This window comes from Thamnophis elegans, chromosome 2 (genome assembly GCF_009769535.1).
Source record: "Thamnophis elegans isolate rThaEle1 chromosome 2, rThaEle1.pri, whole genome shotgun sequence".
Classification (NCBI taxonomy): domain Eukaryota; kingdom Metazoa; phylum Chordata; class Lepidosauria; order Squamata; family Colubridae; genus Thamnophis; species Thamnophis elegans.
The window spans coordinates 155,360,661-155,374,818 of record NC_045542.1 but is presented as its reverse complement, the minus strand read 5'-3'; the positions used below and the strand labels follow the sequence as shown (position 1 = coordinate 155,374,818).

Here is a 14,158-nt window from a genome sequence, read left to right as displayed (position 1 = left end):
ACCATCCAATCAGAACTGAAGAAGCTGCTTGGATGACAAGCAAAACATCTTCAAAAGGAAAAAAAAAAAACAAAGTCCGGTTGCCTCTTGAAAAAAAGCATATTTGGGACAACCATGAACTGGATGACTGAGAATGGATGACTGAGAATCTCCATATACACATGGATGGTCGATCAAATGATGTTCTTAGGTGCTAGCTAGATGCAATTACGATAAAGTTCAGGTCAACATTTATTTCAGGATTTCATCATTCTCAGTAATTTATAAAGAGCAATGCTCTTTATAAATAGACACGTCTTTATGAGGTTTTCCAAGCAGGGCTGTTTTAATGCATGGGCCTGATGGGAACTTGCCTGTGGCCCTACAAGCATAGGGCCACCATACTAATCTGTGTATCAGGCACGAAATCCTCTTATCTTCCCTACCAGTTCAGTAGCGGGAGCGTACGTGCATATCTGGGTATGCACAGAACCTTCTGCGCATATGCAGAAGGACTGTGATGACATCAGGGTGGGTGGGTGGAGCTTCATGCCGCTGCCACTCCCGGTTCACTCAAACCGGTGCAAACTGGCAGAATGCCACCTCTGCTGTGTACGCACCTTCAATGCACCTTGTGTCATATAAATGCAGCAATGGCTTACTGAATTTTTTTTTTTAATTTTTTAAAAGTTTTTTATTTTTAGTTTTCAAAACAGACACAACACAAAAAAATTCTCTTTCATTACATACTGTAGAAAGTGTATCAGTTGGTTACAAAAACTTTTCGTACGTTTCTTTCACAAGTCACCCATGATTCATATTAATTCTAGTATTTTAAATCAAATAAATTTGTTCATATTACCTTCATCCTACCCCCATTCTAGTTTGACTATAATTGCTTAAACGTCCTTCATCATAAAACATACCAAAACTCAAGACATAACCACATGCTGGCGTCTCATTTGCTATTTCTAGTATCCCAATAACACTATTCCTTATGGCCTATTCTAGCTAAACATCAATAATATTTAGTAAGCTTACTGAATATTATTAAGGGTGAAATTCAGCAGATCCTGACAGGTTCTGGAGAACTGGTAGTGGAAATTTTGAGTAGTTTATAGAAATGGCAAATGCCACCTCTGGCTGGCCCCAGAGTGGGGAGGGAATGGGGATTTTGCAATATCCTTCCCCTGCCATGCCCACAGAACCGGTATTTAAAAAAATTGAATTTCACCACTGGTATTATTGTGTTTATTAAGCTTTGTGTATTGTTCAAATGTTTATCATGTTGATTACCCGTATTTTTCGGAATATGATGCACCAAGGTTTTGAAGATGCAAATTTAAAAAAAAGTTTTTGCACTCTGCAAACCTCCCAAAAATGGCCCATTTTTCACAAAAATGGGCCCATTTATTTTCCAAAAAAAGGCATGAATAGCTTTAGGGGGCTTGCAGAGTGCTCCTGGGGGGTGCCCCCCCCCAAATGAGCAAAAAATGGCCCGTTTTTCACAAAAATGGGCCCGTTTTTTGTCAAAAAATTTGCATGCATAGCGTTTAGGAGGCTTATAGAGTACTCTTGGGGACTGGGGGGGGGGAATTAAGCAAAAAACAGCCCGTTTTTCATTCATTTCTGCCTTCCGCAGCCCCCAGGAGCACTCTGAAAGCTTCCTACAGGCTCTGCACGACCATTTTGGTGAAGATGGCAGGGTTTCAGGAGGCAAAAAATGTTGTATTCAGTGTATAAGACCCAGATTTTCAGTCGCTTTTTTGAGGGGAAAATGTGCGTCTTATACTCCGAAAAATACGATAGTTGTTGCTGCACAGCATGTTTTTAATGTTTCCACACAGATTTCATTGGAAGGGCCAATAAAATAAATAGATGTTTAATTTTATTCGACCATTTCACATTTTTATTCCTGTGAGTAGTTGTCATAGGGGTGCAGGTAACTACTTTGCCCGGGGTCCATAATGCTATTGAGACGGCCCTGTTTTCAAGCTCTGTAAAATATTACGAAACTTCCCCTCTGCAGGGAGAGAGCATTCCACATTAGCTTCCAGAAATCTCCCCTAAATAGGGGTGGAAAACCCCACAGCTCTGGCTGTACCAACTGCTGGAAGGACAAACACTTGGGTGATAAATGGAGGAATTTATTCCAGGAAAATATAGTCAAATATAGATCAGTCACATTGGTTTCTTTTTTACTGCAGATATACCGTCTTCCTGGTTGTGGAGGGGAGCTCGTGCCAAGGGCAGTGCCCCACTTCTGCCAAATCTGCCTGGAACTTTTTGGCCTCCTTGATGGCCAAAGGAATTTTATCATCTCTGATCCCGTACCAAGTGGTAGCAGCCTGGCTTGAAGCTGTGGAAAACAGTATGTGTGAACACAATATGCGTTTCTCAGAGAGAGACAGAGAGAGACAGAGACAGAGAGACAGAGAGAGAGACACAGAGACAGAGACACAGAGACACAGAGACACAGAGAGACAGAGAGGCAGAGGCAGAGAGAGAGACAGAGAGACAGAGAGACAGAGAGACAGAGACAGAGAGACACAGAGAGAAAGAGAGAGAGACAGAGAGAGAGAGACAGACAGAGAGACAGAGATGGAGAGAGAGAGACAGACAGAGACAGAGAGACACAGAAAGAGACAGACACAGAGAGAAAGAGAGAGAGACTGACAGAAAGAGAGAGAGATAGAGACAGACAGACAGAGAGACAAAGACAGAGAGACAGAGAAAGACAGAGAGACAGAGGCAGAGAGAGAGAGAGAGAGACAGACAGACAGAGACACAACAGACACAGAGACACAGAGAAGAGACAGAGAGAGACAGAGTCACAGAGAAAGAGACAGAGAGAGAGACAGACAGACAGAGACACAGAGACAGAGACAGAGAGATGGAGGGAGGGAGGGAGAGGGAGGGAGGGAGGGAGGGAGAGGGAGGGAGGGAGGGAGGGAGAAGATGTGACTTGCTCCCCAGCACACATGGTACCTCCTGCACACTCCTCTCACACTCTTGTATACAAGTAGTCATTGTATACAAGAGTGTGAGAGGAGTGTGCGACCACAATTAAGCCCCAAATTTCTGTTGCTCAGCGAGAGACATTTGTTAAGTGAATTTTGGCCCATTTTATAACCCTTCTTGCCACAGTTGCTAAGTGAATCACTGCAGTCGTTAAGTTAGCGACACAGTGGTTAAGTGAATCTTGTTTCCCCATTGACTTTGTTTGTCAAATGGTCGCCCAAGGGGATCACGTGACCCCTGGACATTGCAACCGTCATAAATATGAGTCAGTTGCCAAGCATCAAGGTTGAGTCAGCCTTCCATCCTTCTGAGGCCGGTAAAATGAGGACCCAGATTGTTGGGGGACAGTAGGCTGACTCTCTAAAGCACTCTGAAGTGGTATATAAATCTAAGTGTTATTGTTAAGCACTATCTAAATATTGATCGCCTGACCATGGCGATGCTGTAATGGACTTGAACTCACGGTCTTGTGCCTTAACCACTAGACAAAACTATTGCCCACCACTTTGGCTGACCCTCTTTACGACTGCAATATCTTACGAGTCTATTACAATTGTAAGCTGAGGACTATCTGTACCGTGACCTGTCAAAACCGCGGTCCACTAAAGCGCGCCCGATCAAAGCGCGTACGTGACGTCATCAGCAGCGCGACAAATAAAATTAAAAATAAATAAAATTAAAATTAAAATAAAATTAAAGCAAGCCGATTCACATAAAGGTAAGGGTTAGGGTTAGGGTTAGGGTTAGGGTTAGGGTTAGGTTAAGGGTTAGGGTTAGGGTTACGTTAAGCGTTAGGGTTAAGTTTAGGGTTAGGTTAAGGGTTAGCGTTAGGTTTAGCGGTAGGTTAAGGGTTAGGTTTAGGGTTAGGTTTAGGGTTAGGTTAAGGGTTAGGCTTAGGGTTAGGTTTAGGGTTAGGTTTGGGGGGGGTTAGGGTAAGGTTTTCGCGTTAATTTTAAATTTACCGCTCACAGCGTGCCGTTTTCGTTGCGCTGTGATGATGTCACGTACGCGCTTTCGTCAAGCGCGCTTTAGTCTACCGCGGATTTGTGGTGGAACCTATCTGTACAGGTGTTTTATTCTGTGTGGAAATTCAACAAGGTTATTTGACAGGGAATTCTCAACATGTCCCTCAAACCCAAATTCTTGGCTTTAGAAGAAGAAGCTTTGATCATTGAACTACTATGAAACTGAGCTAAGGTCTGTAGTGTAGATCAGCAGCCTCCAACCTTTGGGACACCAGGGACTGATTCCATGGAGAGATGTGGAGTGGAGAGGTCCTTGGTTTCGTCTGCTGCCTGCATCCTGCAGGTGGAGCTTCACTTGTTTACCTGCCCCAGTGGTTGGTTATAACAGTACGCCCCGGTACGGGCATACCGGTGCCTGCCGGGAGCACCGGGTACCATTCCAGTACAGTGCTCTGGAGGGTCCGCCTGCCCGCCCGTGCTCCTTACCAGTATTTGAGCTCTTTGGGGCTACTGTGAATGCGCAGGGAGCGTAAGGCACCTGCACGACGCTCCTCTGAGCAGCTGGTGTGTCGCGGAGACGTCACAGAGCGTCGCAGGCAGGTGCGCACTGTGGTGGATGCCAGGCCCCGTTGCACCATACTGGTTGCACTGGGATCCGGAACCCACCACTGACGTGCCCCCAATTTTTGGCCTGCCACAGACCAGTGCTAGTCCACAGACTGGGGATTGGGGACCCCTGATGTAGACAGGTTCAAAAATGAGGGCAACAGGGAAGAGAATGAGACAGACATTTGACAATCTTCTTTTTCCCTCAAACAGATTCCCAGGTCTCCGTCTCCCACTTTTCTGGGCCCCTCATTTATTGCGTGGGTGTTGGGGTGCTCGTGCTAGCTCTGGTGATCTTTATCGGTGTGTGGAGAATCCGTCGACCACAGCCTCGGGAGCACGGATCTCTTTGGCTCCCGCCAGGATTTGCACCCCGCCAAGGCAAGAAGCGTCGCTGTCGAAGGGATCCGGTGGGAGAAGATGCAATCAGACTGAAGTGAGTATTGAAAAGCGGTTTGGGGTTTTTGCTTGGAATGGAACATAAGTAAGTCCTTAGGTTACGACAGCAATTGGGACCAGAACTGCTATTGCTAAGTTACGCAGTTGTAAAGCATGACATCTCATGACTGCATCATTTAGCAACGGAAATTCTGGCAGTCCCAGTTGCTGTCATTAAGGTTGTTAAGCAAGGACATAATGTGACTGCAATTTCCGATTTCCTGATGGCTTCCCCACTGACTTTGCTTGTTGGAAGCCAACAGAGAATGTTGGAAATTGTAATAATACGACCATGGCTCACTGCAATGTTGTAATTACAAGCTGGAGAATCACAATCACATGACCAGAGGGATGCTACAATAGCTGGAACTCTTGACAACCCCTTGTTCAGCACCATCGCAAGTTTTAACAGTTGCTGAATGATGGTAATAATCCAAGATCCATGCAGATAATTAAAATTTCCCTCCAAGTCCGGGTGAATTTAGGGTTATGTCCATGTCTTCTTTAAAGCCATAAGGAAGTGGCTGTAAAGGTATATAGGAATGGCTTTGGAACAACGGATCAAGTAGCAATAGCAATAGCATTTAGACTTACCCGTATTTTTCGGAGTATAAGATGCACCAAGATTTTGAAGAGGTAATTTTTTTTAAAAAAGTGTTTGCACTCTGCAGGCCTCCCAAACTCTCTGCACACCTCATTTTTTGTGAAAAACAGGGCATGCAGAGAGTTTGAAGGGCCTGCAAAATACTCCTGGGGGCTGGAGGGGGCAAAAATGAGTAAAAAATGGTCTGGTTTTTTGTAAAAAAAAGGCATGCATACCCTTTAGGGGGCTTGTAAAAAACGGCCCGTTTTTTGCTTGTTTTTGCCCTCCCCAGCCCCCAGGAGCACTTTGCAGGCCTCCCGAACCCTCTGCATGTCAATTTTTGTGAAGGGGGAGGAGTTTCGGGAAACCAAAAAGGCTGTATTCAATGTATAAGAAGCACCCAGATTTTCTCTCTCTTTTTTTGGGAAAAAGGTGCATCTTATACTCCAAAAATATGGTGTATTCTGCTTCACGGTGCTTTCTAGCCCTCTCTAAGTGGTTTACAGAGTTATCATCTTCTCCCAACAGTCTGGCTCCTCATTTTACTGACCTCAGAACAGGGGTGGGTTTCTGCCGGCATTACTGCTAGTTTGGTACGCTGCCACCAAACCACTACCGGTTCGGTCAAACTGGTCCCAACCGGTAGGGACCCACCACTTCCTCAGAAGAATGGAAGGCTGGGTCAACCGGCAGTCAGCAGAAGTCAGCCAAAGTAGCCTGCAGTACTGCATTCTAACCACCACGCGGTGCTGCCTAGGGCAGAGGTCTCCAAATTTGGCAACTTTAAAACTTGTGGACCAACTCCTAGAATTCCACAACTTTTAAACCACAAGTCTTAAAAGTTGCCAAGCCTAGAAATGTAGCTATATTGTGAGGACAGCTGAGAAGATTATAGGAAGCTCTCTTTCTGTCATTCAGGATATGGCCTATAAGCGCTGTGTGCTTAAAGCTAAAAGCATTGTTAGAGACCCTGCACGCCCACTTCACAGTCTGTTTCTGTTGCTATTTCAAAGTATCTATCTGGAGCATACAAAACCTTTGCCAGACCAATTCTCGAATACAGTTCATCTGGAAGTGCACTGCATATCGGACATTAAAACAATTGAGCGAGTCCAGAGATATTTCATGAGAAGAGTCCTCCACTCCTCTGCTCACAACAGAATACCTTATGCCACCAGGCTTGAAATTTGGGGCTTAGACAATTTGGAACTACGTTGCCTTCGGTCTGACCTAAGCATAGTGCATAAAATTATATGCTACAAGGTCCTACCTGTCAATGATTACTTCAGCTTCAACCACAACAATACATGAGCACACAATAGATACAAACTTAAGGTAAACTGCTCCAAACTCAATTGCAGAAAATACGATTTCAGCAACAGAGTGGTCAAGGCCTGGAATGCTCTACCTGACTCACTGGTTTCTTCCCCAAACCCCCAAAATTTTAACCTTAGACTGTCTACTGTTGACCTCACCCCATTCCTAAGAGGTCTGTAAGGGGCGGGCATAAGCACACCAATGTGCCTACCGTCCCTGTCCTAATGTCCCCATTTATTCGTATCCATTTCATGTATTCAAAATCATGTTTATACTTATAACTGTTATCTTATACCTGCTTGACAAATAATAAATAAATTAAAATAAATAAATAAAAACTGTAGCAGGACTGCCAGATTCTCTAATAGCTCTGCTCCCTATGCTACCCATGTGGTAAATTCCAAGATTCATTTTGTTGCCATGTACATGCATACATCCGAACCAGACTGTGTCTTTTCTCTGTGTCGTATAATATATGTGGGTATACACATATTTTATTTATTTATTTATTTATTTATTTATTTATTTATTTATTTATTATTTGGTTAGTTAGTTAGTTAGTTAGTTAGTTAGTTAGTTAGTTAGTTAGTTAGTTAGTTAGTGTACATGAGAGGTGGAGACTCTTTGAGAGCTGTATGCAACAAAATTTCTTTTTAATGTATGCCAATGGATGTACATTCAAAGTGACAATAGTTATTCTAAGTCTATATTGCCCCCTTGTGGATTTCTTAAAACATTACCACAGATTACAATTTCTTTTTGGTGTTCCATTCAAGAATTAACCTTTCTTTTTTTGAAGATCAAACATAAATACATTTACTTCCAATGTTTCTACTCCATTTAGGAGGCTGGGTAGCCTCCTAAATGGAGAAAAGGTCCTTTTTCCCATTTAAAATTAACCAGAATTTGCAGTTTGACTCCCAAATCACAGCCACCCCGCATGGGGTCCTATAGTAAGCCTGGTTAATATCATCAGGAAAACATCTCTCTGGGGAAGGCAGAACCCAAGCCATTTATGTAATAATGGCAAAAATAAAAATGCAGCTAATGACTTAATATTTCTGGTATTTAAAGAAGAAAGTGATTTTTCCCCCTGGGAGGAAGGAATTAGACGCCTCCTTTCAAACATATTTTTTGTAAAACTCGAGGGCTGATGAAGTCTCTCTTGCAGGCTTTATTTACAAATTTGTATTTCTACTTTTTTGATGGTGGAAGAAAAGTGGAAGAGTCATCAAAGGTGCTCTAAAAAATTTCCCTAGTTCAGATCTGACCAGCTTCCACTTGAAAACTCTCCAGCGACTATCATGGAAATGGCTTTTACTGTTAGAAGCCAAAAGAGAGTACTGATTTGGATGAATAAGATGATTTGGCCTAAATTAAGATGGTTTCAAATCTTCTAATCCAATATTTCTCAATCTTGGCTACTTTAAGACATATGGACTTCAACTCCCAGAATTCCCCAGCCAACATGCTGAGTTGAAATCCACATGCCTTAAAGTAGCTAAAGTTGAGGAAATGGTACTGGTCCAGAGGTGGTATTCAGCAGGTTCTGACCAGTTCTGGAGAACCAGTAGCAGAAAATTGGAGTAGTTCGGAGAACTGATAAATACCACCTCTAACTGGCCCCACCCCCATCTATTCTCTGCCTCCTGAGTCCCAGTTAATCGGGAGGGAATGGAGATTTTGCAGTATCCTTCCCCTACCATGCCCACCAAGCCACACCCGCCAAGCCATGCCATGCCCACAGAACCGGTAGTAAAAAAAAAATTAATCCCACCACTGTACTGATCCCATTTCATTTATAAAAGCTGACTGAAACATTAGAATTTTTCTTCCAACTTTCTGCATTACATCTGCAGACAGCGAGCAAATTTAAGGGGTCCGTGGAAATCACAAGATGCGGAGAACAATTTTTCTGCTTTGGGCGGGGGGCACCCATCATCTTCTGTTGCTCAAGGCAACTGCTCTGCTATCTGAAGACCATGCTGGCCTTCATAAAATAATAATCTTTCTTCTTCTCAATTTCTTTTGCTTTCCTTACAAACACAGGCCAACCAAACTCAGTACTGAATTTGCAGAAGATCATGATATCTTCTCCAACCCTCATTTTGATGGGACTTTGAACCCCAAAGATATACAGGTATTTATGCTGGATGAAGAGGACGTGGGAAACGTCCATTCCACAGATATTTTTGGGGGGATTTTCTTTACAATCACCTTTTCTGTGCAGGAGGATCTTGATCCCGTCCTGATCTCTGATCAAGGCCATGTGAAACCAAAGACACAGATGTTGGGGAACATCGCGGTCCCAAACCTGGGAAAGGATACCAGGCCAAAAGCAGCCAGAAATCAAGAGCCAGGTAAAAGAAGAAAGCTAATTAATAATGGAGAATACTTGTAGCTCAGGAGTTGACATGAGAAATCCTTGATGAGCTTGGTTGTTTTCTTGCAGACGTTTCATTAACCAAACTAAGTAACATCATCAGTGCTTGTAAGGAATGGGTCTTGCTCTCAGTTTATATTCTAGGGCAGGGCTGTCAAACTCGCAGCCTACGGGCTGGATGCATCACGTAAACCCGCCCCCGCCAGGTTTAGCAAAGGGGGGGGGGGGAAGTCCCGATACATCATGTGACACCACATGACGATGAGAGTTTGACACCTCTGTTCTAGTGTCTTGCCCTGTTAGTCTTTGTGGGAGTGGTGTTGGAGGTTCTTTGGTTGGGCTGTTTGTTGTTGGCTTGTTTGCCAGTTCAACAATCCAAGAAATAACCAAAACCCCAATCAAGGAACTTTCTGACTAGAGAATTCTGGCAGTTGAAGTCCATACATCTCAAAATTGTCAAGGTGGAGACATTGTCAAGGAGAGAAGCAACCTGGAATTAAGGAGGAACTTCCCAACGGTGAGGACAATTAAGCGGTGGAATAGTTTGACGCCAGAACTTGTAGCTGCAGCCTCACTGGAGATTTTAAAGAAAAGACTGGACAGTCACCAGTCTGAAATGGTATAGGGCCTCTTGCTTGAGCAGGACGCTGGACTAGAAGACCTCCAAAGTCCCTTCCAGCTCTATTCTGATTGATTGATTGATTGGTTGGTTGGTTGGTTGACACTGTTCTTTTTTTTCCCCAATATATTTTTTATTATTTTTACATTTAAAACAATGCAGTACCGCGAAGTCGAAGTGACCATACAATCATATTATATACAGCTAATCTCAACCATTAACAATTAGCCTACTTAATACATTGTCTATCTTCTGTCCAATCACAATACATATAGTTTGTTCCAGTCTTGTCACCTTGTCTTATACCAGTTATAAAATCTGTTCCAGCCTTCAAAATATTCTGATTCCCCTTTATTTTTAAGTTCAAGAGTGAGCCTATCTGCTTCCGCACAGGCCAACACTTTTTTGATTATATCTAGCTCTGATGGTGTATTTTCTTTTTTCCAATATTGTGCATAAGTTATGCGCGTCGCAGTTAGTACATGTATAATTAAATAAAGTGTATCTTTCTTAAACCCCTCTGGTATTATACCTAGGAGAAAGATTTCCGGTTGAAACAAGATTTGGTAGTTGACACTGTTCTAATCCCTTTGTGATCCAAAACCTACTGGGCAAACCCAGGGAATTCAGGAACCAAAGGAAGAATTGTGCAACCTGAGCGAATATGCAGCATGCCAAATGTTGTCACAGCTTTTGCTGATGGTGGGGTAACAAGCCAGCATTTCGGCTACGATTTTATACAAATCCAGCTACATTTTTCATTGTCCTGTTTAGTAGCCAAGGAAGAAGAACATCGATTTGCTTCCTCCTCCAAAAACCCAAATCGGGTGTACATTTGAATTATTTTCTTTCTATTTACAATACAGTATACCGAACAGGGGTAAGATCTATAAAACAGGACCACTTAGTTCAATTAGATGAGATCAGATCATGTGGTACTTGCCTAGGGGGCATTGGGTTTGTTTCTTTGTGAGTGTTTATGATGGGTGGATCTCAGACTGCATTTTGTTGTTTTTTGTTTCTGGTGGCAAAGCTCAGGAAATTGGCAGCCATTGCATTGCATAGTTTCCAAGAACAAATTGCTAAGCATATATACTTCAAACAGCCAGACTAGCAAACGATTTTGTTCACTCCCCAGACTAAGTAATAATAGAATGAGATTTTGGCTTAGAGCCACATGTGAAACAAACTATTGTGGTTTGTAATTTAGGGATTTTGGCTGAGTTTTACATGGAAACACCTTGTTAAGGATACAGGGACTGTGTTTCCCCGAAAATTAAGACATGGTCTTATTTTCTTTTGATCCCCAAAATAAGCACTTGGCCTTATTTTCAGGGAAGTCTTATTGTTTTTGAGGTGCAGGGGACGGTGAGTGTGGTCACCTCATGGCTGTTGCTGTGTTGCAATATTTTCAGGGAGGGCTTATTTTTGGGGAGGGCTTATTTTAGTCCATGTGCTCAAAAGCCCAATTGGGCTTATTATCCAGGGATGTCTTATTTTCAGGGAAACAGAGTAGTCCTTGACTTACAACTATAGCATTTCTATTGCTAAGCTAGGCGTTTGTTACATGAGACAGGCCCAATTTTACAATCTTTTTTGCCTGTTGTTGTTAAGCAAATCACTGCGGTTGTTAAGTGAATCATGTGGCCATTAAGTGAATCTGTCTTCTGACCCATTGATTTTGCTTGTCGGGAGCCTGCTTTTTCCTATTTCTACAGTGACCGTATTTTGTTGGAACAAAACATGAATTAACAACAAACAATGAACAAACTTGAAAAATAGATATCTGCAAATCTGAAACATTTTCATGAGGATTAAATGTAAAGAAATTAAATGTTTATTTAATTTATGTTTATAATTTTGCTTTAAAAAGAAAAAATTAAGATGAAAACCAACACTGCAACACTGAATAAAGTGATTTAATGCCATGGTCATCTGATCAGAAATTTGGCAACTGACTCGTATTTATTACATAGTCGCATTGTCCTGAGGTCACGTAAACATCTTTTGCAAACTTCTGACAAGCAAAATCAACGGGGAAGCCAGATTCGCTTAAATAACTATGTTACTAACTTAACGATGGCACTGAGTCGCTTAACAGCGGTGGCAAAAAAATGTTGTAAAATGGGGCAAAACTCATTTAACAAATGTTTCACCTAGCAATTAAAAATTGGGAGTTCATAAGTGGAGGATTACCTGTAAGAGACAATTCTTTGGAAACGGAAAGTATTGTTTACTTTACTTTACTTTATTCAGCGATTCAAGGTACTAATTATGACCTTTAAAGCGCTCCATGGCTTAGGCCCAGGATACCTGCGAGACCACCTACTGCCACCGGTAGCCTCCCACCGTCCAGTCCGATCCCACAGAGTTGGCCTCCTCAGGGTGCCGTCGGCCAGACAGTGTCGGCTAGTGACCCCCAGGGTGAGAGCTTTCTCTGTGGGAGCGCCTTCCCTCTGGAATGAGCAGCCCCCGGAGCTTCGTATAATCCCCAACCTCCGATCCTTCCGACGCACCCTAAAATGTTGGCTTTTCCAGCAAGCCAACCTGGCCTGAACAAAATAAAATAAATGATTCATTATTGTTAATTTTAATCGAATTTTAAATGTTATTGTTAATTTTAATTGGGTTTGTTTTTTGGATACTATAATTTTTTTTTAACTTTTGTAATATGTGTCTTTTAAAATGTTGTACCCCACCCTGAGTCCTTGGGAGAAAGGCGGCATATAAATCCAACAAACAAACAAACAAACAAACAAACAAACTTTATTGTCATTGCACCTTGTACAATGAAATTAAATGTGATCTTCAGTGTACAATGAAAGTTCAGGTTGTGGTTGTTAAGGAATCATGTGCAGTCAGTAAGCACAACATCAGATGGTGGCTGGTTTCCTCATTGACTTGACTTATTGGAAGCTGGCAGTGAAGATCACAATTGGTGATGAAGTGGGGAGCTGTGACCATTGTAACTGTGTGCCGGTTGAGAAAGAAAAGAATAATATAAGAGGTAGCAGAGGGAAATTCATATATCTGTTGTTATATCCTATAAAAGTAGAATCAAATTCCTGATCTGGTCTACTTCAATTGAGATCATAATTGAGATTCACATCAGATCAGATCAATAGACTAACAGAGTTGGAGGGGACCTTGGAGGTCTTCTAGTCCAACCCCCTCCCCAGGCAGAAACCCTATAGCATTTCAGACAAATGTCTTCCCAACATCTTCTTAAAAACTTCCAGTGCTGGAGCATTCACAACTTATGGAGGCAAGTTGTTCCACTGATTAATCATTCTCACTGTCCAGAAATTTCTCCTTATTTCTAGGTTGCTTCTCTCCTTGATTAATTTCCACCCATTGCTTCTTGTTCTAGCCTCAGGTACTTTGGAGAATAGCTTGACTCCTTCTTCTTTGGGGCAGCCCTTCAAATATTGGAACACTGCTGTCATGTCATCTCCAGTCCTTCTTTTCATTAAACTAGATATACCCAATTCCATAACTTTTACCCTTCAGTCCCCTAATCATCTTTGTTGCTCTTCTCTGCACTCTTTTCAGAGTCTCAACATCTTTTTTACATCGTGGTGACCAAAACTGGATGCAGTATTCCAAGTGTGGCCTTACCAAGGCATTATAACGTGGTATTAACACTTCACGTGATCCTGATTCTATCCCTCTGTTAATGTAGCTTAAAACTGTGTTGGCTTTTTTGGCAGCTGCAGCCCACTGCTGGCTCTTATTTAAGTGATTAAATCCCACTCACAGTTACTACTATTGAGAGACCAGAATGAGAAAGCTCTCTATCCAAAACCTTTCAAAGTTGGCTAAAGATTGCAAACCGAGCTAAAGTAGCCAATCCTATCTTCATGTGTGCTTCATGTATGCTCTTTATGCTTCCAGTTTGTGGCCTGACTCCACCAATGTCCTTGGCTTGTTCTTCCGGGTTGAAGGTGGAGAGTTCTTGGACAGACAAGCAAATGGAGAACTTCGGAGAGACGCCTCTTCACTTAGCAGCTCGATACTCTCGCGCAGATGCTACCCGCAGACTCCTGACAGCTGGGGCCGATGTTAACGCTCGGGACCAGTGGGGACGGACCCCCTTGCACAGCGCGATAGCAGCCGATGCTTTGGGGGTATTCCAGGTCAGAAAAAGAGAAAATAGGATTAATATAATTAGTCATGCCGGCCAAATGACCATGGAAACATCTTCGAACAGTGCTGACTCTTCAGCTTTGAAACGGAGATTAGCACCA

General features: G+C 42.6%; 1 protein-coding gene across 1 annotated transcript in view; it reads left to right on the top strand.

The window, feature by feature from the left end:
• Positions 1–14,158, top strand: part of NOTCH4 (notch receptor 4) — a 72,351-nt gene that overhangs the window by 49,757 nt on the left and 8,436 nt on the right. The window contains exons 19-23 of the mRNA XM_032211125.1: positions 2,187–2,350; positions 4,785–5,007; positions 8,959–9,049; positions 9,140–9,269; positions 13,806–14,047. Coding sequence (XP_032067016.1) covers positions 2,187–2,350; positions 4,785–5,007; positions 8,959–9,049; positions 9,140–9,269; positions 13,806–14,047 — 850 coding nt within the window. The remainder of the gene's footprint in view (positions 1–2,186; positions 2,351–4,784; positions 5,008–8,958; positions 9,050–9,139; positions 9,270–13,805; positions 14,048–14,158) is intronic.